The sequence below is a fragment of the Microcaecilia unicolor genome, chromosome 6 (assembly GCF_901765095.1).
Source record: "Microcaecilia unicolor chromosome 6, aMicUni1.1, whole genome shotgun sequence".
Taxonomy (NCBI): Eukaryota; Metazoa; Chordata; class Amphibia; order Gymnophiona; family Siphonopidae; genus Microcaecilia; species Microcaecilia unicolor.
The window spans coordinates 1,792,844-1,817,373 of NC_044036.1; the positions used below are offsets into that span (position 1 = coordinate 1,792,844).

A 24,530-nucleotide genomic window follows, 5' to 3' on the forward strand; every position below is an offset into this window, starting at 1 on the left:
TACTCCTCCTCCCCCTGCGTGGGTGCGAACCGTTTGTTTAGTTGAGTATTTTTTTCCTGCCCTCGATGTCATGACGTTTGACGCGAGGTCGGGGCACGGGTCAGTGGGGTGGCTTCACCACCATGAATCCACGAACTGTTCTGGGAGACTGACTGACTTCAGTGACGTCAGTGTCCTCAGAACGTTGAGGTTGCGTTTTATTATAGTAGATGATTTAGAGATGGGAGTAACTAGAAAGGTAAAAAGTTATTCAAAGTCATTAACTCGCGAGAGGATTGTGAAAAATTACAGAAGGACCTTACGAGACTGGGAGACTGGGCAGCTAAATGGCAGATGATGTTTAATGTGAGCAAGTGTAAGGTGATGCATGTGGGAAATTATAGCTACGTCATGCAAGGTTCCACGTTAGGAGTTATGGACCAAGAAAGGGATCTGGGTGTCGTCATTGATAATACACTGAAACCTTCTGCTCAGTGTGCTGCTGCGGCTAGGAAAGCGAATAGAATGTTGGGTATTATTAGGAAAGGTATAGAAAACAGGTGTGAGGATGTTATAATGCTGTTGCATCGTTCCATGGTGCGACCGCACCTTGAGTATTGTGTCCAATTCTGGTCGCCGCATCTCAAGAAAGATATAGTGGAATTGGAAAAGGTGCAGCGAAGGGCGACGAAATGATAGCGGGGATGGGACGATTTCCCTATGAAGAAAGACTAAGGAGGCTAGGGCTTTTCAGCTTGGAGAAGAGACGGCTGAGGGGAGACATGATACAGGTATATAATATAATGAGTAGAGTGGAACAGGTGGATGTGAAGCGTCTGTTCACGCTTTCCAAAAATAGTAGGACTAGGGGGCATGCGATGAAACTACAGTGTAGTACATTTAAAACAAATAGGAGAAAATTTTTCTTCACCCAACGCGTAATTAAACTCTGGAATTCGTTGCCGGAGAACATGGTGAAGGCAGTTAGCTTGGCAGAGTTTAAAAAGGGTTTGGACGGTTTCCTAAAGGACAAGTCCATAGACCGCTACTACCATGTAACACAAAACCCTCTGTAAACCAAATGTATATTCACTTCTATTTCCAGTATCCATGATGAATTGTAAGCCACATTGAGCCTGCAAAGAGGTGGGATAATGTGGGATACAAATGTAATAAATAAATGGACTTGGGAAAAATCCACAATTTCAGGAATAACATATATGGAATGTTTGTACGTTTGGGAAGCTTGCCAGGTGCCCTTGACCTGGATTGGTCGCTGTCGGGGACAGGATGCTGGGCTTGATGGGTCTTTGGTCTTTTCCCAGTATGGCATTACTTTTGTAGTGATCATCAAACAGTTCAGTTTGATATAAAAGCTAAAGTGGACGGCCCCACTCAAAACTCAAAGTCCTAGATTTCAAACATGCTGACTAACAAAATGAGGGAATAACAAGAAAGAGCTGATGGGCTGGAAGGACATACGAGAAGTGGAAAGGCAGTGGTCCAGGCTGAAAGGAGCTGTAAATATGGCTACTAACCTTTACGTAAGGAGAGGAAGTAAAAGCAAGAGGAAAAGGAAACCGATGTGGTTCTCCAAGCAAGTGGCTGAGAAAATAAAGGCTAAAGAGTTAGCAATCATGACATACAGAAAAACTCAATTAGAAGAAGAACACAGAGGGGAATACAAGATGAAACTGAAAGAAACTAAGAAAGAGATACGTCTGGCAAAAGCACAAGCAGAACAAAAAATCTAGAAATGAAAGGAGGGGGCGACAAGATTTTTTTCAGCTATATTAGTGAAAGGAGGAAGACTAAAAATGGAATTGTGAGACTGAAAGATGCTGTGAACTACAATGTGGAGAATGATGAGGAAAAAGCAAACGTGCTAAACAAATACTTCTGTTCTGTGTTCATGGAAGAAAATCTGCAGAAGGACCACAATTGACTGGCAAAGATACATACAAGAATGGAGAGATATAGCACCGTTCATTGAAGAAAGTGTTTATGAACCGCATACAGCCGCATGAAAAAGCAAATGAACAAACTTTTGGAAAAAGAAACAAAAGTGAACAGTCATTTTTACTTTCTGACAATCTGCAAGAAGAATGACCTGCTATGGACCATCACCCGTTCCAGACTTCTGCTCAGTCCGGTCCGGATCTTCCAGGCTGCCAGGTTTGCTTGTGTTGTTTGAGCCTGCACAGCACCCGTAGCTGCCTGGAGATTGCAGCAGCTGAGCCGCACCTGCTTCTGGGCTTATTAGCCATCTTGAAACACTTCTGCTTTGCCTTTGCATCGTCTAAGGCCCTGGTATGTTGGGGTGCTGGTGCACTTCTGCTGTTTCCAGTTTCTAGTTTATTCTTGCCTTGATTCTTGCCTGTTCTTGCTAGTCTGTGGATAGTTAGATTAGATTGTTGTCTGTTTGCTTGTCTTGTCTCTGAGTCGTAGTTCTGTGTTTAGTCCTTGTCTGTTTGTATTTTACTGGCTGCTCTGCAGCTTTTAGTTTTGTGTCTTGTTAGTCAGTATTTTGCTCCCTGTTTTAGTGGCTGTTTTCAGCTTTCATTGGTGTGGGGTGGTTTTGCCTGCCGCTCCTTGGCAGTGGCCCAAGGGCTCACAACCTAGGTTCCAGCTTTGTATACGTGACAGTGACATTGCCAAAGGTTTAGAAGGTAAGGTCTGCCTTTTTGCGGACGATATCAAGATCTGTAATAGAATGGACATTCCAAAGGGAGTGGCAAACATGAAAATGGATCTGCAAGAATGGTCTGTTTGGCAATTAAAATTCAATGAAAAGAAGTGCAAAGTGATACACTTAGGGAGTAGAAATTCAAGGGAGACATATGTGCTAGGCGGTAAGAGGCAGATATGCAAAGCCAGGGAGAGGAATCTTGGTGTGATAGTAGCTGAGAATCTGAAGGCGACAAAATAGTGTGACAAGGCGGTGGCCATAGACAGAAGGATGCTAGGCTGTGTAGAGAGAGGTGTAACCAGCAGAAGAAAGGAGGTGTTGTGCCAATGTACAAGTCATTGGTGAGGCCATACCTGGAGTACTGTGTTCAGTTTTGGAGGACATATCTTGCTGAAGATGTAAGAAGACTTGAGGCAGTCAAGAAGGCGATAGGAATGACATGGGGTTGTGCCAAAAGACAAATGAGAAGAGAATGGAAGACCTGAATATGTATACCATAGAGGAGAGGAGAGGAGGAACAGGGGAGATATGATAGATGTTTAAATACTTGAAAGGTATTAATATTTTCCCGAGAAGGGAAAGTGGTAAAAGTAGAGGACATGAGAGGAAGTGACGTCACGAGCCTGAATGGCTGTCTAATCTCGGAGCTCCGCACCATCCCAACTTTAATTAGCTGCCATCTGAGTTAAAAATCCTCTCCCAGAGTCGGAAAGAGCTGCAAATTACAGGCGAGTGTTCCAGGGCTGCAAGATGAGTAAAAAAAAGTGGTGTGCTGCAACGGGAAAGTAAGCGGATTTCAGCACGACAGATGGAGCGGGGCCCAGTACGTCAGGCATCTCCGATGCCGTGGAGGCTGTCGGAGTCAGGGTCGACTTCTTCCCGAGAGGAGCATGGCAATCCCACCCCTGTGAAAGCATTGTCGCAGGACCTGGCAAAATGTCTTGAGGCGATTAGGGCTGAAATTCTTGCCTCAAAGGACGAGATATTAGAGCACGTGGATGCCTTAAGCGTGGACCTGAGAGAGCTGGGAGGCAGAATGGAGACTCTCGAAGAGCGTGCAGATGAGCAGCAGGATAAAAACGAGGAAGTGGAACGGCTCCTAAAAAAACTGGGGGACCAGGCGGAGGAATTCCAGTATAAGCTGGACAACCTCGAGAATCGGGGGCGTAGACAAAACCTCCGATTCCGAGGAGTCCAGGAGAATGGAAACAGGGAAGACGTACCGGCAGTAGTGCGCGCACTGTGTGCACAGTTGATGGGAGGTGACTTTGACCCAAATGAGGTGGGCATTGATAGAGCCCATAGAGCACTGGGCAAAGCTAATGAAAACAGACCGAGAAACATTGTGGTGCGGTTTACTACGTACGTCTGCAAGGACAAGATCTGGCAAAAAGCACGGCAGACCCTAATCTGGAGTTTAAGGGGGCACATGTGGCGATATATCAGGACCTCTCACTGTTTACGTTAAGTCAGAGGAGAGCTATGAAGCTGACCATAGAGGTCCTGACCAAAGAGAAGATGCCCTACAGATGGGCCTTCCCATTCGCGATATGCTTTGAGATTAATGGAGAGCAGCAGCTGTGTCAAAGTGTGGGAGCAGTGTGGAAACGATTGTATGAAGCGGGCCTGGTTTCGACGGCAGCCCTGCCGGTGGAGATAGCGCCCTCTACAAAAGCCAGGTTTCAGCGACGGAAAAGAGTGGAGAAAGAGGCCAAGAATAAGAGACCCAAGACCTAAAAGACTGTTGAGCTGAGCTGGTTTGTGAGATGGTGAGACCTGGAACTAGTTGCCTTTATAGGGCACTGTAGAGAGACTTTTTTGGGAGAGGAGTTTTGAGAGGCTTACAAAGATGGATGGAGAGGGATGAATTTGTGTATGTAAAATGTGTGTGTGTGGGGGGGGGGGAGCATACGGGAGGGATTGGGGGGTTATACTTATATTTGTTACCCCTAGTATTGTGTTCATAGGTGGGGCTGGTGGGGTTACATTCTTCTTGTTCCCAAGTAGTGCTATATGGCACTGGTTGGTGGTCGGTGGCGAGTAAGTAGGGTGAGGAATAAGAGGGGGGGGGGGGGGAAGAAGATAGTGTGGGGAGGGGGGTTTGGGGGGAGGGTAGACGTCTTCCATTAAAAGATTGGTTGGATCAGAGCTGGATAGATGGCAGATCTTAGGTTTTTCACTTATAACATAAAGGGATTGAACTCTCCATACAAAAGGCACGCTCTAATGCGGGAATTGCGTCTGACGAAGCCACATGTGGTATTTTTACAAGAAACTCATTTTTTTAAAATGACACGAAGGACTGTTGTCCTTTAAGCAATACCCACAGGTGGCTTGTGCTTCGGATATGACAGAAGCAAAAAAAAGGGGGGTGGCTATAACGTTTCATAAGGACATTCTAATGCAGATCTTGCACTCAAGGAAAGACAGGGAGGGTAGATTTCCTTTTCTGCATGTCCTGTTGGAGCAGAAGGAATATACATTGGTTGGTGTTTATGCACCAAATGAGGGACAAGACCATTTCTTTCAGCAGCTCTTGAGAGAGTTGCAAGCCTTTGCTAGGGGAAAGGTGATAGTGCTACTACTACTATTTAGCATTTCTATAGCGCTACAAGGCGTACGCAGCGCTGCACAAACATAGAAGAAAGACAGTCCCTGCTCAAAGAGCTTACAATCGAGCGGGAGATTTCAATGCTACTATGCAACCAGGGCTTGATAGGTCGACTCCTCCTGCTCCACTGGACTGTAGAATCTCGCGAGGTTTGAAAAGCTTTGTGGAGGACATGGGATTATATGATGAATGGAGACTGGGACACGATAGAGGGCGGGACTACACTTCATACTCCCCGGTGCATCTCTCCTACTCCAGACTGGATTATATTTTTCTTGACAAAACACTGTCAGATGGGGGGGGGGGGGGGGGGAGAGAATCCAGTATAGGTCACATTACTATTTCTGATCATGCCCCGGCCTGGACTGTTATTCCTTCTTTGAGAGAGGAGATGAGAGAAAAAAGATGGACACTCAAAAATAGTCTGCTGCAAGACCCGGAACTTGTGGCCGGTTTTACCCCAGTCTTGAAAGAATATTTTGACATTAATTTAGATTTGGGGCCATCACTGGGGGTGGTGTGGGATGCCTTTAAGGCTATTTCAAGAGGGTATTTTATTAAATGTGCAGGTCAGAAGGCCCGGGCCCACAAGGCACGATTGCTTCACTGTATGGAGCAGGTGGAGGCTTTGGAGGCCAGATACAGGGCCTCAGGTTCTGTGTCCAACTACCGAAAGCTGCAAGAGATGAGACTGGAGATTGCTTCCCTGCGTGAGGATAGTTTGCAATTCGTCCATACAAGGGTGAAGCAGATTTATTACGAGTGTACCAACAAACCGGGTAGGCTGTTGGCTACTAAGTTGAGAAAGTTGAGGTCAGAGAGACACATTCTAAGAGTGCGAGATGCCAAGGGGGTCATGACAGAAAAGTCCGCACAGATCAGGAAATGCTTTGCCCAGTACTACGAGACACTATATAAGGAGAATGCTGCTGTACAGACCAGGGAAATAGAGGATTACTTGGCGGCCAGAGGCCTGCTGACTTTGTCTGAATCGCAGAAGGGGGAACTTGAAGAACTGGTGAGGGTTGATGAGGCCATTTCAGTTATAAAAGACCTACCGACGGGTAAGGTGCCAGGCTTAGATGGTTTCACAAATTAGATTTTTAAAGCTTATGTGGTGGATCTGGTGCCTTACCTGATGATGATCATTAACTCGGTAAGAGAGGGGGCAGCCCTTCCTAAAACAATGATGGAGGCATGGGTGGCCGTGATACCAAAGCCTGGTAAGGATAAAGCAGAATGTGCCTCGTACCGACCCATTTCGATACTTAACTCAGACGTTAAAATATTGGCAAAGGTTCTGGCAAATCGTTTGGGGAAAGTGCTTCCTAATTTAATCCACCCTGACCAGGTGGGCTTTGTAGCCAAACGTCAGGCTATGGATAACATCCGGGGGACAGTAGACCTGATATACACAGCTCAGACAAAAGCCAGACCAGTGGTGTTGCTTGGCTTAGATGCCGAAAAGGCGTTTGACCGGGTCCACTGGGGATATCTGGATAAGGTAATGATTAGAGCGGGGTTTGGCCTGCAACATAGAACCTGGATTCAGGCATTGTATTCATCGCCGAGAGCCTGTGTTCGAGTAAATGGGGGAAACTCTGAGGCTGGAGCGAGGAACACAGCAAGGATGCCCGTTGTCCCCTTTATTGTTCGCTCTGGCGATGGAACCTCTGGCAGAGGCGATTCGAGACAATGAGGATATTGCAGGCATAAGGGTGGGAGAGCGAGAATATAAAATTGCACTATTTGCAGATGATGTTCTCCTGTCCTTAACAAACCCATTGGTCTCTCTTCCTAACTTAATGAAGGTGATAAGGGAGTATACACGGGTATCTGACTATAAATTAAATGCTAGCAAATCCTTGGGCCTGGCGATAGGGGTTCCACCGAACTTGATGGACACATTAAAGTCATCCTTTGCTTTTAAGTTGGAGGGTAGTGTAATGAATTATCTCGGGGTGAAGATTCCTGGTAAGTTGTCTGAGCTGTTTGCTGTCAATTACCCGGTCCTCAAGAGAGAGGTGCAGAGGGATCTAGATCGATGGATGACTATGGGCTTATCCCACAGGAGGCTCTTGAATAAACTGGACAGGCTGAAGATAGGACCTGAAGTGGTGAACTGGATTAGGAACTGGTTGACGGACAGAAACCAGAGGGTGGTGGTGAATGGAATTCGCTCGGAGGAGGGGAAGGTGAGTAGTGGAGTGCCTCAGGGATCGGTGCTGGGACCGATTCTGTTCAATATATTTGTGAGTGACATTGCCGAAGGGTTAGAAGGTAAAGTTTGCCTTTTTGCGGATGATACTAAGATTTGTAACAAAGTGGACACCGGGGAGGGAGTGGAAAACATGAAAAAGGATCTGTGGAAACTAGAAGAATGGTCTAAGATTTAGCAATTAGAATTCAAAGCGAAGAAATGCAAAGTGATGCACTTAGGGAGTAGAAACCCACGAGAGACTTACGTGTTAGGCGGTGAGAGTCGGATATGTACAGATGGGGAGAGGGATCTTGGGGTGACAGTATCTGAGGATCTGAAGGCGACGAAACAGTGTGACAAGGCAGTGGCCGTAGCCAGAAGGTTGCTAGGCTGTATAGAGAGAGGTGTGACCAGCAGAAGAAAAGAGGTGTTGATGCCCCTGTATAAGTCGTTGATGAGGCCCCACCTGGAGTATTGTGTTCAGTTCTGGAGGCTGTACCTTGCTAAGAATGTAAAAAAATGAAAGTGGTGCAAAGAAAAGCTACGAGAATGGTATGGAATTTGCGTTACAAGATGTATGAGGAGAGACTTGCGGACCTGAACATGTATACCCTGGAGGAAAGGAGAAACAGGGGTGATATGATACAGACGTTCAAATATTTGAAAGGTATTAATCCGCAAACGAACCTTTTCCGGAGATGGGAGGGCAGTAGAACGAGAGGACATGATATGATAGTGAAGGGGGGCAGACTCAAGAAAAATGTCAGGAAGTATTTTTCCACGGAGAGAGTGGTAGATACTTGGAATGCCCTCCCGCGGGAGGTGGTGGAGATGAAAACAGTAGCGGAATTCAAACATGCGTGGGATAAACATAAAGGAATCCTGTGCAGAAGGAATGGATCCTCAGAAGCTTAGCCGCTGGTGTTTGGGTGGTGGGGTTAGTTCTGGGCAAGACTTCTACAGTCTGTGTCCTGAAAATGGGGCTAGTTCTGGGCAAGACTTCTACAGCCTGTGTCCTGAAAATGGCAGATACAAATCAAGGTAAGGTATACACAAGAAGTAGCACATATGAGTTTATCTTGTTGGGCAGACTAGATGGACCGTGCAGGTCTTTTTCTGCCGTCATCTACTATGTTACTATGTATCCTGGTTCGGGAGGATAGCAGCACTTAAAATGAACATTTTGCCTCGTTTCTTGTACCTGATCCAGGTCTTCCCCCCGCGGCTGTCTAGATCCTTTTTGTCGGGTCTGCAGGATATTTTAATCCATTTTGTATAGAATCAGCGAAGACCGCGGTTGCCTCGGGTGCTTCTATACAAGAGTAGACGAGCGGGAGGGCTGGGGGTGCCTAACCTGCTCTGGTACTACTGTGCAGCACAATCCCGGGCGGCGATAGATTGGTTTAGAAGGGAAGACCATAAGCTGTGGGTATACATTGAACAAGCTTTGGTGGGCTCTCGGAAGCTCGGACATCTAATGTGGCTTGCTGGAAAATATAGAGGACAAGTGGGCAAATTTCCGCCTACGGTACAGGCCACCTTCTACTATTGGGATCGTATGTTCCCGGAGAGGTAGCCGCCTGTGTCTGGCCTGGCCCCAATAGTAGATAACCCATTGTTTGTACCTGGTATAGGAAATAGCATCTTTGGTAGATGGGCAGACTCAGGATTGGACATGTTAGGACAGCTGCATGTGGGAGAGACTATTGTATCTTTTGAGACGCTGATGGCTGACTGTGGGTTCCGGTCAAGGGATCGATATGCCTACCTACAACTACAGCACTTTTTGAAAGGGAGGGCTTATGTAGGATGCCTGAGACGGGAAGTACATCCGATGGAGGAGGTGTGCGTAGACTCGGGAGGTACGAGAGGAATGATATCACATTTGTATGCCTATCTAGTGGCAAGCTCAAAATCGTCCCTTTTACATAGGAACAGATGGGAGCAGGAGTTAAAATTTACACTATCGGAAGCAGGCTGGTTAGCTTTGGAGAAGGGACTGTCGAGATCCTCCTTGTCAGTAGCAATGCAGGAGAACGCTATAAAGGTATTTTACAGATGGTACTTGACACCGGTCAGATTACACCATATGTTTGCTCAGACATTGAAGCAGTGCTGGCGAAACTGTGGTGAGGAGGGGACCATGGGACACATCTGGTGGCTATGTCCTAAAGCGCAGGCATACTAGAGAGGGGTCCAATTCAGACGTGGGTGGACGGGTCTGTACGGTGGCATCCTCTGATCTTTTTGCTGGGGCAGAGACCGGAGGGCATTACGTCCGATCAGTGGATTTTGGTGTGGAACTCCCTACAAGCGGCTCGAGTACATTTGGCAAAGAACTGGAAGAGGCCATTGGTGCCCTCCATGGCGGGTTGGATTACTAAAGTGCGCTATGTGTGTGAGATGGAGAGACTGACTGCTGTGAAAAGGAAAACTTTACCTAAATGGAAAAGGGTGTGGGAACCCTTTTTGCAAAGGTGTTCTGGGTAATAAGTATATTTACGACATGGAAGGGAAGACGGGGGGGGGGGGGGGAAAGGGGGGGACAGGAGGGGGGGAGTGAGGACTTGTTCAATGTAAAACTGCTATAAATTTGAAGTATACTAAGTATGTATTAGAGCATTTTGGTCATGTTGGAGCGTTATTTAGTTAGCTACTCAATGTTAGAGTTAGAATATGTGAAGAATATTGGAATGTACTGAATTGAGTATGGAATGTCCTGTTTGTGAAATGCTTAATAAAGACTTCTATGAATTAAAAAAAAAAAAGTAGAGGACATGAATTGAGGTTGCCGGGTGGAAGACTTAGGAGTAATGTGAGAAAATTCTTTTTTACGGAGAGGGTGATGGATACCTGGATTGACCTCCCGAGGGAGGTGGTGGAAAAAAAACTGTGGCGGAGATTAAAAAGGCATGGGATGAACACAGAGGATCTCTAATTAGAAAATGAATGATATAAAAAAACAAAACTTAAAGGGTTGCATATGTGTTTGCACATGAAGTGGTGCTTAGATGGCGACTCTGGCTAAATCAACTAAGGCCGGTGCTGGGTTGGGTTGTATGGTCTGAGTCCCGCATATGACAATCCAGTTTAGGGTGGGCTGCAGAGAGCTTTGAGACAAAGCCAACATGGATTTAGTGAAGGGAAATCGTGCCTCACCAATCTATTACATTTCTTTGAAGGGGTGAACAAACATGTGGATAAAGGGGAGCCGGTTGATATTGTGTATCTGGATTTTCAAAAGGTGTTTGACGTGGAGGGGCATAATCGAACGCAAACGCCCATGTGTAAGAACGTCCATCTCCGAGAATGGGTCCGTCGAATCGTATTTTCGAAAAAGATGGACGTTTATCTTTAGATTCGCAAATACGGTTTGTGCCAGGCCAATGCATTGGATGTGGGCGTTTTTGAGATGTGGGCGTTTGTTTGAGCTGGGCATTTTCGTTATTCAGCGATAATTGAAACCGAAGCATCCCAGCTCAAAAACGACCAAATCCAAGGCTTTGGGTCGTGGGAGGGGCCAGGACTCGTAGTGCACTGGTCCCCCTCACATGCCAGGACACCAACCGGGCACCCTAGGGGGCACTTTTAAAAAATAGGAAAAAACATTAAATTACCTCCCAGTTACATAGCTCCTTTACCTTGGGTGCTGAGACCCCAAAACCCACTCCCCACAACTCAACACCATTACCATAGCACTTAATGGTGAAGGGGGGCACCTACATGTGGGTACAGTGGGTTTGGGGGTGGGGTTAGAGGGCTCCCATTTACCACCACAAGTGGTACAGGTAGGAGGGGATGGGCCTGGGTCCGCCTGCCTGAAGTGCACTGCATTACCCACTAAAACTGCTCCAGGGACAGGACTTGTTGCTGCTGTATAACCTTGGCACAGCAGTTCACACCGTAAGACTAATCTCGCTGAAAACGTCCTTTATTTCAATAATCGCGTTTACTCACAGTTAACTGCAGATCAGAGGTTGTGCCCCGAGTTGGCAACGAGTCTCCCTGGTACTAAGATTAGCAGTAGCTCAGAGCTGGCAGAATGGTGTACAATGCCCTCTTTCAGCAACATTCAAGGTAAGAACTAAGTTCTGTAACGTGGCTAACACATGAAAGGGATCTAAAACAGACTTACAAAAATGGCCACTACCTCGTGGATTACCGGAAACAAAACAGGGCACACTCTGACCCAGTAGGCAGGGGGGAAAGCACCATGGGAGAAAAGCCTACCAACTACCAACATCGTGAGACTGTAACACAAGCTAGTGAAATCACAGAGCCCAATACCCTACACCCACCACAATGCAATGCTGATGTGACCCTGCAGTGCACCCGAGAGCCACATCTGACCCAGGAAAGGCTGTGAGAGGATCGAACACATTCTGCTGTCATGGAGGTGGGTACGGAATTTGAGCGTAGCATGAGGCTGGGAAATAAGGTTTTTGCAAGTGGGTTTTTTTTGGTGGGAGGGGGTTAGTGACCACTGGGGGAGTCAGGGGAGGTGATTCCCGATTCCCTCCGGTGGTCATCTGGTCATTTAGAGCACTTTTTTTGGGACCTGTTTGTGAGAAAAAAGGGTAAAAAAAAGTGTCCTAAATTCTCACTAAAAACGCCTTTCTTTTTTCCATTATCGGCTGAGCGCACCCATCTCTGCTCGGCTGATAACCACGCCCCAGTCCCGCCTCCGACACGCCCTGGTCAACTTTATTCGTTCCCGCGACGGAGTGCAGTTGAAGACGACCAAAATCAGCATTCGATTATACCGATTTGGCCGCCCACGGGAAACGGACGCCCATCTCCCGAACATGGGCGTTTTTCTCCTTTCGAAAATAAGCAGGAAAGTACCTCATAAAAGACTCCAGAGGAAAATGGAGAGTCATGGGATAGGAGGTAGTGACCTTTTGTGGAATAAAAACTGGTTAAAAGATAGAAAACAGAGAGTAGAGTTAAATGGTCAGTATTCTCAATGGAGAAGGGTAGATAGTGGGGTTCCCCAGGGGTCTGTGATGGGACCGCTGCTTTTTAACATATTTATAAATGACCTAGAGATGGGAGTAACTAGTGAGGTAATTAAATTTGCTGATGACACAAAGTTATTCAAAATTGTTAAATCGCAAGGGAACTGTGAAAAATTACAAGAGGACCTTACAAGACTGGGAGACTGGGCGTCTAAATGGCAGATGACGTTTAATGTGAGCAAGTGCAAAGTGATGCATGTGGGAAAGAGGAACCCGAATTATAGCTATGTCATGCAAGGTTCCACGTTAGGAGTCACGGACCAAGAAAGAGATCTAGGTGTCGTCGTTGATGATACGTTGAAACCTTATGCACAGTGTGCTGTGGCGGCTAAGAAAGCAAATAGAATGGTAGGTATTATTAGGAAAGGAATGGAAAACAAAAATGAGGACTTTATAATGCCATTGTATTGTTCCATGGTGCAACCGCACCTCAAATATTGCATTCAATTCTGGTCACCGCATCTCAAAAAAAAAGATGTTGAGGGGCATAATCGAACGGGGTGCCCAAGTTTTTCTGAGGGCGTCCTTGCAGGATGTCCTCGCGAAGGGGCAGGGAAACCAGTATTATCGAAACAAGATGGGAGGCCATCTTTTGTTTCGATAATACAGTTGGGGATGCCCAAATCTCAACATTTAGGTCGACATAAATGTTGAGATGGTCATCCCCGGTTTTCGGCGATAATGGAAACTGAGGACGCCCATCTCAAAAACGACCAACTCATTTGGTCGTGGGAGGAGCCAGCATTCATAGTGCACTGGTCCCCCTGACATGCCAGGACACCAACCGGGCACCCTAGGGGGCACTGCAGTGGACTAACTGATGCACTAACTGAACGGAAAAGGCCCTTCCCTTACCGATCCCTTAGCAATTCAGAAAGGAACGGGCATGCATGAAGGAAATTGCATGCAAATGAGCTGCTCGCTGTTAGCTCTTTTGCACACGATTTCCTTCCTAAGGAGGGGAAACCAGTGCAGAGCAGCCAAGCGTTGTGTGTGGCTGCTCTGCCCATACCAAAGACGGCTTCATACACGCAGACAAGCTGCGTGTATAATAGCCGTCTACAACCTTAAATAAATTGCCGTCTACAACCTTAAAAAAACATGTCCAGGTGAAAATGTCCAAGTGCTCGTCAGGGACGTCTTTTTTTTTTTTTTAGTATGGATAAAAGACGTCCAAGTGTTAGGCGCGATGGGCGCAATGGGCAATTGAGGGACGCCCTTCTTTTTTCCATTATTGCTCGAGGACGCCCATCTGTTAGGCACGACCCAGTCGCGACGGGAAGCAGTTGCGGACACCCAAAATCGGCTTTCAATTATGCCAATTTGGGCGACCCTGAGAGAAGGACGCCCATCTCCAGATTTGTGTCGAAAGATGGGCGCCCTTTTCTTTCGAAAATAAGCCTGATTGTGGAATTAGAAAAGGTGCAGAGAAGGGCGACAAAAATGATAAAGGAGATGGGAAGACTTCCCTATGAGGAAAGGCTAAAGTGGCTAGGACTCTTCAGCTTGGAGAAAAGACAGCTGAGGGGAGATATGACAGAGGTCTATAAAATAATGAGTGGAGTGGAAAGGGTAGACGTGAAGCATCTGTTTACGCTTTCCAAAAATACTAGGACTAGGGGGCATTCAATGAAGCTACAAAGTAATAAATGTAAAACGAATCGGAGAAAATGTTTCTTCACTCAACATGTAATTAAACTCTGGAATTCGTTGCCAGAGAATGTGGTAAAGGCGGTTAGCTTTGCGGGGTTTAAAAAAGGTTTGGACGGCTTACTAAAGGAAAAGTCCATAGACCATTATTAAAATGGACGGGAAAAATCCACTGCTTATTTCTGAGATATGCAGCATAAAATGTTTTGTACTTTTTTGGGATCTTGCCAGGTATTTGTGTCCTGGATTGGCCACTGTTGGAAACAGGATGCCGGGCTTGATGGACCTTTGGTCTTTCCCAGTATGGCAATACTTATGTACTTATATGATAGCTACACGGGGAGGTTTGTTATCCATAAAAAAGAAGAGAGATTTTTCAATATTTTTATACAGAACTGATTTGAATAAGAAAGGCAACATACTTAATGTGCATTTAATTTTAGGTGTGATTATCATTTTTATCATCGCCAACTGACTCCACCACAATAATCTTAGAGGTGACTATTTTGATATTAGATCTTGAACTGCTTTTAGTAGATGAATTGCGTTATATTGCATTGTCTCCTCTAGTGTAGGTCCAAAAAATATGCCAAGATATTTCAGCTTGTTTGGAGACCATTTGAATTGGAATTGTTCAACTTTAGAGATTTAATGTCTGAACAGTTTATTGGCATCAGGACAGTTTTGTGAAGTTGTTTATATCCAGATAATAATATGAGTATTGTTTAATGGTGTCTAGAAAAAATGGTAGATGATGGACTAGTGTACAAAAGTACATCTCTGCATAGGCAGATCATTTTGCTGCTGAACCACACTGTACACCCTGTATAAATGGATTATTTGTAACTGCAATTAATAAAAATTCTAATGCAATGTTGAACAATAAAGGTGACATTGAGGCATATTTTCAAAGCACTTTGGGAGGCTAAGTTCCATAGGTTTCTATGGAACTTTGGGAGGCTAAGTGCTTTGAAAATGAGCTTGATTGGGTACCCTTGTCCGTTTTCTCTTAGACGGTAAATTATTGATTTGAATTCTAGTTGTTGGAGATGTATATAGTACTTTAATCATTTTGATAAAAGTTGGAGAACCAAACCACTTCAAGGCATAAAACATGTATGGCCACTCAACCTGATCGAAGGCTTTTTCTGCATCCAAATCTATAGCTATGATTGATTGAGTGGTTTTAGAAGCTTGAAGAAGGACATTAGCAAAAAGTCTAGTGTTGTCATTTGAGTCTTCCATTCATAAAGCCATTTTGCTCACTCTTTATAATTTTGGACATTACATGCTGAAGTCTTGTTGCCAGCAATTCTGAATATATTTTATCATCCACATTAATCAGTGATAGTGGCTTATAATTCTGTATATATAGAGAGTCTTAGTCTGGTTTCGGTAAAAATGTCAGCTTTGGGAAATGATCCATGGACAGAGTTTGATTCTAAGAAGTAATTTAAAAAAATATATATTTCAATGTAGGCATTGTTAGCCATTGGAAAGCTGAGTATTTCCTCCTCAGTGATATCTTTAATTAAAGACTTATTCTCCTTATCGTCAATAGCTGAATGAGACAGTAGCCTAGTGGTTAGTCCAGCAGGCTTTAATCCTGGTGAACTGGGTCTGATTCCCACTGTAGCTCAAGTTTTTTTCGGATGTATTTCCCAAAGGGTGAAATGAAAAGAAGGGTGTTACCATAGTGAAAAACAAAATAATTAAAAAAACTCTAGACATAAGATGCCTGCTTCTCTTTAAAATTCCTTAGCTTGCTGCAAAAGTAAGAACTGTATGAAACTGGCTAAGGCTTGGCCCCTGCTTCTATAACTGATGAAACACTTGACAAGCCTTGGGAGTAATAAGCAGTGGCAGCGATCAAAAAAGTTTTGAAAAAAAAAAATACCTATACATGCAGCTTGTATGTGTGTATGAAAGCCGTGGATAGCAGACGCTGTTCTGAGCATGCGCAGAGAAGCCACACCTAATGACTGATTGTTCTGCGCATGCACAGCTTAGAGACTAGTTTTCTCCCTACCAAGCTGCTTGCTGTTTTTGCAAGCAGCCCATTTGCATGCGATTCCCTTTGGGAATCACTCGCTGTTTTCAACTTTTACCAAGGATCTTGAAGTCGGATGTTTCCAGGGACTTTTTGCATCTGCCAGTAAGTCTTTAATGAATTATCTGCTCACTTTTCTACAGCCTCAATATAGGCATCCAGCCTACTTTTATAAAATCACCTTCATAATTTCTACCTGAAAATCAAACAACTTTGTAGAGACAGCAAAGTGTGTATAAGTTGTGATATAAAAATGGGGAACAAAGAGTCTCTACTCCTAGTGCAAGTTAGTGAATCACCTGAACCGGATAATATATATCCCAGAGTGCTGACAGAACTGAAAAATGAACTTGCAGTGCTATTTTTAATAATATGTAATTTATCTTTAAAATCAAGCATGGTACTAGAAGATTGAAGGGTGGTTAATATAAAGCCATTTTAAAAAAAAGTTTTTATTTATAAGTTTAAATCATTATATCAAGGATTTACTCTTGTTCAGGAAAGTGCTGAACCTAAGAAACAAAATATTAAAGAAATATTAAATAATACATACAACTTAAACACTCAAGTCCACATTATTGGATTCCAAGATTAATAAAAAGAGGAATATAAGGAAAAAAAATTTTTCTCAAGGCAAACTTTGCACCTGGGACGGAACTGGTATTAAATAATTCTAATTACTCCCCTCAAGATCTTTTTGAAGCAACAAAAGATATTAAATGAGAGGGTTCCATGAATACATATTTGACTGTATTGTATCTTACTATACATTTACAAGGAAATCTCAAATAGAATGTTCCCCCTAATTGCAAAATGGCAGATTTCAAAATCAAAAATTGTTTCCGTCTTTGTTGGGTTTCCCTCGAAACATCAGGAAACAAAAGAATTTTTAAACCCAAAAATAATTTCACTTTGTTCTTGAAGAACATTCGGAAGAGCCACTGTTTATCATAAAGCCATTTTTAAAAAAAGGTTCCAGAGGTGATCTGATCCGGGAAATTATAGACATAAGTGTTGCCATACTTGGACAGACCGAAGGTCCATCAAGCCCAGTATCCTGTTTCCAACAGTGGCCGAGCCAGGTAACAAATACCTGGCAAGATCCCAAAACAGTACATTTTATGTTGCTTATCCCAGACATAAGCAGTGGATTTTCCCAAGTCCATTGTAATAATGGCTTATGGACATTTCTTTTAGGAAACTATCCAAACCTTTTTTAAACCCCGCTAACTGCTTTTACCACATTCTCTGGCAACAAATTCCAGAGTTTAATTACACGTTGAGTGAAGACAAATTTTCTCCAATTCGTTTTAAATTTACTACTTTGTAGATTCATTGTGTGCCCCCTAATCCTAGTATTTTTGGAAAAAAGTCTACCCGTTCCACTCCAGTCAGTATTTTATATACCTCTATCATATTGCCCCTCAGCCGTCTTTTCACCAAGCTGAAGAGCTCAAGCTGTTTCAGCTTTTCTTCATGGGGAAGTTGTCCCATCCTCTTTATCATTTTCATCGCCCTTCTCTGTACCTTTTGTAATTCCACTATATCTTTTTTGAGATGCGGTGACCAGAATTGCACACAGTATTCTAGGTGAGTCTAACGTCTGTGCCAGACAAAATGGTAGAAACTATTATAAAGAACAAAATTACAGAGCATATACATACATAAGCATGGATTAATAAGACAAAGCCAACATGGATTTAGTCAAGGGAAATCCTGCCTCCTCAATCTACTACATTTCTTTGAAGAGGTGAATAAACACGTGGATAAAGGTGAGCAGATTAATACTGTGTATCTGGATTTTCAAAAGGCATTTGAGAAAGTATCTCATGAAAGGCTGTTCAGGAAATCAGAAATCATGGGGTACTCATTTATTTATTTATAACTACACCCTTGCACTACACACAATTCTAGATGAGGAAAAAATACATATACATATATATATATATATATATATATATATATACATATATATATATAAATTACTTAAAACAATATAAGATACCACACAGGGCCGTGCCAACACAGTAAGCGGGGTAAGCACCGCAGGGGGGCGCCGACCTCTGGAGGGCGCCACCGCGGTGCTTACCCTGGCCACTTACCTCAGCTCCACGCCGCCCTGGGGGCTTTAAATCTTTTACCTCCGACATCGCAGCAGCTGAGCAGCGTCAGTGAAAGCGCTGCCGATGTATCCAGCCTTCCCTTTGCGCTCGTTCGTTCCCTCAGTGTCCCGCCCTCGCAAGGAAATGACGTCAGAAGAAGGCGGGACACTGAGGGAACAAACGAGCGCGAAGGGAAGGCTGGAGACGTCGGCAGTGCTTTCACTGATGTCGCGCAGTTGCTGCCACAATGGAGGTAAATTTAAATTAAATACAAGAAACCAGACTCAGAGGGCGGGCAGATGGACATGGAAGGATGGATGGAGGAGGGATGGGCAGAGAGGAGCATCGATGGACAAGGATGGACATGGATGGGAGGGCAGGGCCCAGGGAGAGGAGAAATTGCTGGAAATGGAGGGGAGGGGAGAGAGAAGAATTGCTGGATATGGATGGAGGAGGGAAGGGCAGAGAGGGAAAAGGATGGACATGGATGGGAGGGCAGGGCTCAGGGAGAGAGGAGAAATTGCTGGACATGGATGGAGGGGAGGGAAGGGAAGACAGAGGAAGGAGATGCACATGGATGGAGGGGAAGGGAGAGAGAAGAAATGCTGGGCATCGATGGAGGGGAGGGAAGATAGGAAGGAGATGAGATGAGGGAAAAGGAAGAGAGGAGAAAAACTGCACATGGATGGAGAAAATAGGCAGAAGCTGGATCCACTGGACAGTCGAGTCTGCGGAGGACCCAGCTTTTACTTATGGATATAGAGCAAGAAATGAAGAAGAAAGGAGGAAAGTAAAGAAATAAATGGAAAGGAAGCCCTGGAAACGGAGTTAAGAGGACAGATAGCAGCAGAATCAGAAAAATAAAGTCATCAGACAACAAAGGTAGAAAAAAATCATTTTATTTTCATTTTAGTGTTTGGAATATGTCCACTTTGAGAATTTAAATCTGCTATCTTATTTTGCAATGTATAGCAATTTGTTTCTAAGAATATTGCTGACAATTCCTGTCAGTGTGGCAAGTGGTGAGCGATCATTTTCACAGTTAAAAATCATAAAAAATTATTTGCGATCAAGTATTTCGCAAGAAAGGCTTGTAAGCCTTGCCATGATTGCTATTGAGAATGATATATGTGCCCAGTTAGATATCAAAGATTTAATTACTAATTTCGTGAACATGAAAGCACGAAAAGCTAAGTGGTTGTAAACCCTCTATTTGTTCAGCAATTCAACAAAGATGCACTCCATCTTTCAGCTCCTATTTCCTTTGCATCTTGTGCTACACATGGGGGGGGGGGAGGGGGGGGGGCGCCAACTGATAGTCTTCAGGGGGGCACCAGAGACCCTAGGCACGGCCCTGATACCATACTAAATACTTTTTCACAGAGAGGATACAACATAGCACATCTTAAACTAAAGGCATAGTAAAAATTATTCTTTCCACTAGCATTAGTAATAACCCTCATTGTCTAGATACTGTTCAACATATTTTTTTTATTATTAAACAAGAGCACATTGGCAAACCAGCCATAACAGATTACAGGTGAAATTTACAAACCTGTTAAAAGACATAATCTGAGAGATCAACAACAATGTAGAAAGTGCTGAAAGTATGTGAGTCCCCCCACATTCCCTCCCCAACCCTCCTAACTGCCAAAAGGGCAACACCACAAGGAAACCCCAAATAACTGTATTGGTTATTTTAGCATTCCTCAAACAAGAACCCTGGGCCTGGGGAGCTGGACTCCCCTGCTGTTCAAAATGTTTTTTTAAGCTGAAATTCTAAGAACACCAAATGTATCGCTATATAATGTAGTGGTAAGATGTATTTGTTTCTTAGAGATAAAGTGCTTGGAGATCACGGTGGGAGAAAAAATTTCAAGGAGGGTCTAGACGAGTACAAGACTCTGTTGTATCAATACCTTTCCAGGTCCATGGCCAGCAAGCACCCAAAAAGTCATCTGGTCAATTGGTGAGGGTAGGAGAGATTAAGTAAGGGACAACAAAGAAACACAAAAAAAATCTTACGATGCTTTTTCCTCTCACGTGGAAAGAACCTTCTCTCCAAGGAAGCTGAAATAAAAAGACAGCATAATGAGGGCCTTTATTATTCCTAAACAACAAAATGGTATGCTACATAGATTATAATACTCAAGTGCAATAGGTTTGCTGCAAGTCCATGGTGATGTCACTGATCATTGTGACTCTAGGACTGCACAATAATGAGGCACAGGTATCAGTGCTGGTTAAGTCTGGGCCTGCTGGACTGACTCAGTTTCTGCATGTGTAACTAACCACTGCAGTCAGTAGGACTGACACTGGCAATGAAATAGAACAGAAATAACAGCGTGGGAGCCTGCAGGACACACCAGCACTGAAAGAATCCCAGACAAGATCTAGATCTGATCTAAGAAGGACTGACACTAAGAAAGCAGCTGGTCTAACACAAGAGAAGAAAAAGCAATGGCTCATGTTACGCTGAAACACAGGGGTTTCATTAGAGAACATTTGGACTTTCTCCCAATCACTGCTGTGCCTGGGATTGGAGAAGTGCTGGGGAAAAGGCTGAAACGCAAAGGATATACCAGGGCTACTCACTTGCTGCGCAAATTTAATTCTAACAGAGAGGGTTTCAGGTTCTGGCTGGAACGTGCATGTGGAGCCAACAAGTTACAAAGATTAGACTGTCGCCGTGCCATGATGCAGTGGTTAAGCAGATATTAACAGCACAGGCAGAACAAGAAATAAATGTGTTGATAAGCAAGAAAGACCATCTGTGTATTTATTATTTGGATGAGGCATTCTAATACAACATAACCAAAGTGTGACATAGACCTACAAAGCGAATGCTACATACCTGTAGAAGGTATTCTCCGAGGACAGCAGGCTGATTGTTCTCACTGATGGGTGACGTCCTCGGCAGCCCCTCCAATCGGAATCTTCCTAGCAAAGTCCTTTGCTAGCTCTCGCGCGCATGCGCGGCCATCTTCCCGCCCGAAACCGGCTCGAGCCGGCCAGTCCAGTATGTAGCAAGACAATACACTTCAAGGGAAGACACAACTCCAAAGGGGAGGCGGGCGGGTTTGTGAGAACAATCAGCCCTGCTGTCCTCGGAGAATACCTTCTACAGGTATGTAGCATTCGCTTTCTCCGAGGACAAGCAGGCTGCTTGTTCTCACTGATGGGGTATCCCTAGCCCCCAGGCTCACTCAAACAACAACCATGGTCAATTGGGCCTCGCAACGGCGAGGACATAACTGAGATTGACCTAAAAAATTTACCAACTAACTGAGAGTGTAGCCTGGAACAGAACAAACAGGGCCCTCGGGGGGTGGAGTTGGATCCTAAAGCCCAAACAGGTTCTGAAGAACTGACTGCCCGAACCGACTGTCGCGTCGGGGTATCCTGCTGCAGGCAGTAATGAGATGTGAATGTGTGGACAGATGACCACGTCGCAGCTTTGCAAATTTCTTCAATGGAGGCTGACTTCAAGTGGGCTACCGACGCAGCCATGGCTCTAACATTATGAGCCGTGACATGACCCTCAAGAGCCAGCCCCGCCTGGGCGTAAGTGAAGGAAATGCAATCTGCTAGCCAATTGGATATGGTGCGTTTCCCTACAGCCACTCCCCTCCTATTGGGATCAAAAGAAACAAACAATTGGGCGGACTGTCTGTGGGGCTGTGTCCGCTCCAGGTAGAAGGCCAATGCTCTCTTGCAGTCCAATGTGTGCAGCTGACGTTCAGCAGGGCAGGAATGAGGACGGGGAAAGAATGTTGGCAAGACAATTGACTGGTTCAGATGGAACTCCGACACAACCTTTGGCAAGAACTTAGGGTGAGTGCGAAGGACTACTCTGTTATGATGAAATTTGGTGTAAGGAGCCTGGGCTACCAGGGCCTGAAGCTCACTGACTCTACGAGCTGAAGTAACTGCCACCAAGAAAATGACCTTCCAGGTCAAGTACTTCAGATGGCAGGAATTCAGTGGCTCAAAAGGAGGTTTCATCAGCTGGGTGAGAACGACATTGAGATCCCATGACACTGTAGGAGGCTTGACAGGGGGCTTTGACAAAAGCAAACCTCTCATGAAGCGAACAACTAAAGGCTGTCCTGAGATCGGCTTACCTTCCACATGGTAATGGTATGCACTGATTGCGCTAAGGTGAACTCTTACAGAGTTGGTCTTAAGACCAGACTCAGACAAGTGCAGAAGGTATTCAAGCAGGGTCTGTGTAGGACAAGAGCGAGGAGCTAGGGCCTTGCTGTCACACCAGACGACAAACCTCCTCCACAGAAAGAAGTAACTCCTCTTAGTGGAATCTTTCCTGGAAGCAAGTAAGACGCGGGAGACACCCTCTGACAGACCCAAAGAGGCAAAGTCTACGCTCTCAACATCCAGGCCGTGAGAGCCAGGGACCGGAGGCTGGGATGCAGAAGAGCCCTTCGTCCTGCGTGATGAGGGTCGGAAAAACACTCCAATCTCCACGGTTCTTCGGAGGATAACTCCAGAAGAAGAGGGAACCAGATCTGACGCGGCCAAAAAGGAGCAATCAGAATCATGGTGCCCTCGGTCTTGCTTGAGTTTCAACAAAGTCTTTCCCACCAGAGGAATGGGAGGATAAGCATACAGCAGGCCCTCCCCCCAATCCAGGAGGAAGGCATCCGATGCTAGTCTGCCGGGGGCCTGAAGCCTGGAACAGAACTGAGGGACTTTGTGGTTCCACTCGAGATGCGAAGAGATCCACCAAGGGGGTGCCCCACGCTTGGAAGATCTGGCGCACCTCTCTGGAGTTGAGCGACCACTCGTGAGGTTGCATAATCCTGCTCAACCTGTCGGCCAGACTGTTGTTTACGCCTGCCAGATATGTGGCTTGGAGTACCATGCCGAGACGGCGAGCCCAAAGCCACATGCTGACGGCTTCCTGACACAGGGGGCGAGATCCGGTGCCCCCCTGCTTGTTGACATAGTACATGGCAACCTGGTTGTCTGTCTGAATTTGGATAATTTGATGGGACAGCCGATCTCTGAAAGCCTTCAGAGCGTTCCAGATCGCTCGCAACTCCAGGAGATTGATCTGTAGACCGCGTTCCTGGAGGGACCAGCTTCCTTGGGTGTGAAGCCCATCGACATGAGCTCCCCATCCCAGGAGAGACGCATCCGTTGTCAGCACTTTTTGTGGCTGAGGAATTTGGAAAGGACGTCCCAGAGTCAAATTGGACCAGATTGTCCACCAATACAGGGATTCGAGAAAACTCGTGGACAGGTGGATCACGTCTTCTAGACCCCCAGCAGCCTGATACCACTGGGAGGCTAGGGTCCATTGAGCAGATCTCATGTGAAGACGGGCCATGGGAGTCACATGAACTGTGGAGGCCATGTGGCCCAGCAATCTCAACATCTGCCGAGCTGTGATCTGCTGGGACGCTCGCACCCGCGAGACGAGGGACAACAGGTTGTTGGCTCTCGCCTCTGGGAGATAGGCACGAGCCGTCCGAGAATCCAGCAGAGCTCCTATGAATTCGAGTTTCTGCACTGGTAGAAGATGGGACTTTGGGTAATTTATCACAAACCCCAGTAGCTCCAGGAGGCGAATAGTCATCTGCATGGACTGCAGGGCTCCTGCCTCGGATGTGTTCTTCACCAGCCAATCGTCGAGATATGGGAACACATGCACCCCCAGCCTGCGAAGCGTCGCTGCTACCACAGCTAGGCACTTTGTGAACACCCTGGGCGCAGAGGCGAGCCCAAAGGGTAGCACACAGTACTGGAAGTGGCGTGTGCCCAACTGAAATCGCAGATACTGTCTGTGAGCTGGCAGTATCGGGATGTGTGTGTAGGCATCCTTCAAGTCCAGAGAGCATAGCCAATCGTTTTGCTGAATCATGGGGAGAAGGGTGCCCAGGGAAAGCATCCTGAACTTTCTTTTACGAGATATTTGTTCAGGGCCCTTAGGTCTAGGATGGGACGCATCCCCCCTGTTTTCTTTTCCACAGGAAGTACCTGGAATAGAATCCCAGCCCTTCTTGCCCGGATGGCACGGGCTCGACCGTATTGGCGCTGAGAAGGGCGGAGAGTTCCTCTGCAAGTACCTGCTTGTGCTGGAAGCTGTAAGACTGAGCTCCCGGTGGACAATTTGGAGGTTTTGAGGCCAAATTGAGGGTGTATCCTTGCCGGACTATTTGCAGAAACCCACTGATCGGAGGTTATGAGAGGCCACCTTTGGTGAAAAGC

The 24,530-nt window shown here is 45.5% G+C and overlaps 1 protein-coding gene across 6 annotated transcripts in view; it reads right to left on the reverse strand.

Annotated features, from left to right (window-relative positions):
- The window catches only part of ST3GAL3 (ST3 beta-galactoside alpha-2,3-sialyltransferase 3), a 389,817-nt gene that overhangs the window by 181,067 nt on the left and 184,220 nt on the right, over positions 1-24,530 (reverse strand). For 4 of the 6 annotated variants that reach the window (XR_003942436.1, XM_030205792.1, XM_030205794.1 and 1 more), the window contains one exon: positions 20,325-20,369. The exons of the other annotated variants lie outside the window; for them this stretch is intronic. Coding sequence is in view for 3 of the 4 variants with exons in the window: in XM_030205792.1 (XP_030061652.1) it covers positions 20,325-20,369 (45 nt within the window). In the remaining variant the exon portion in view is untranslated. The remainder of the gene's footprint in view (positions 1-20,324; positions 20,370-24,530) is intronic. 6 annotated transcript variants of the gene reach the window in all.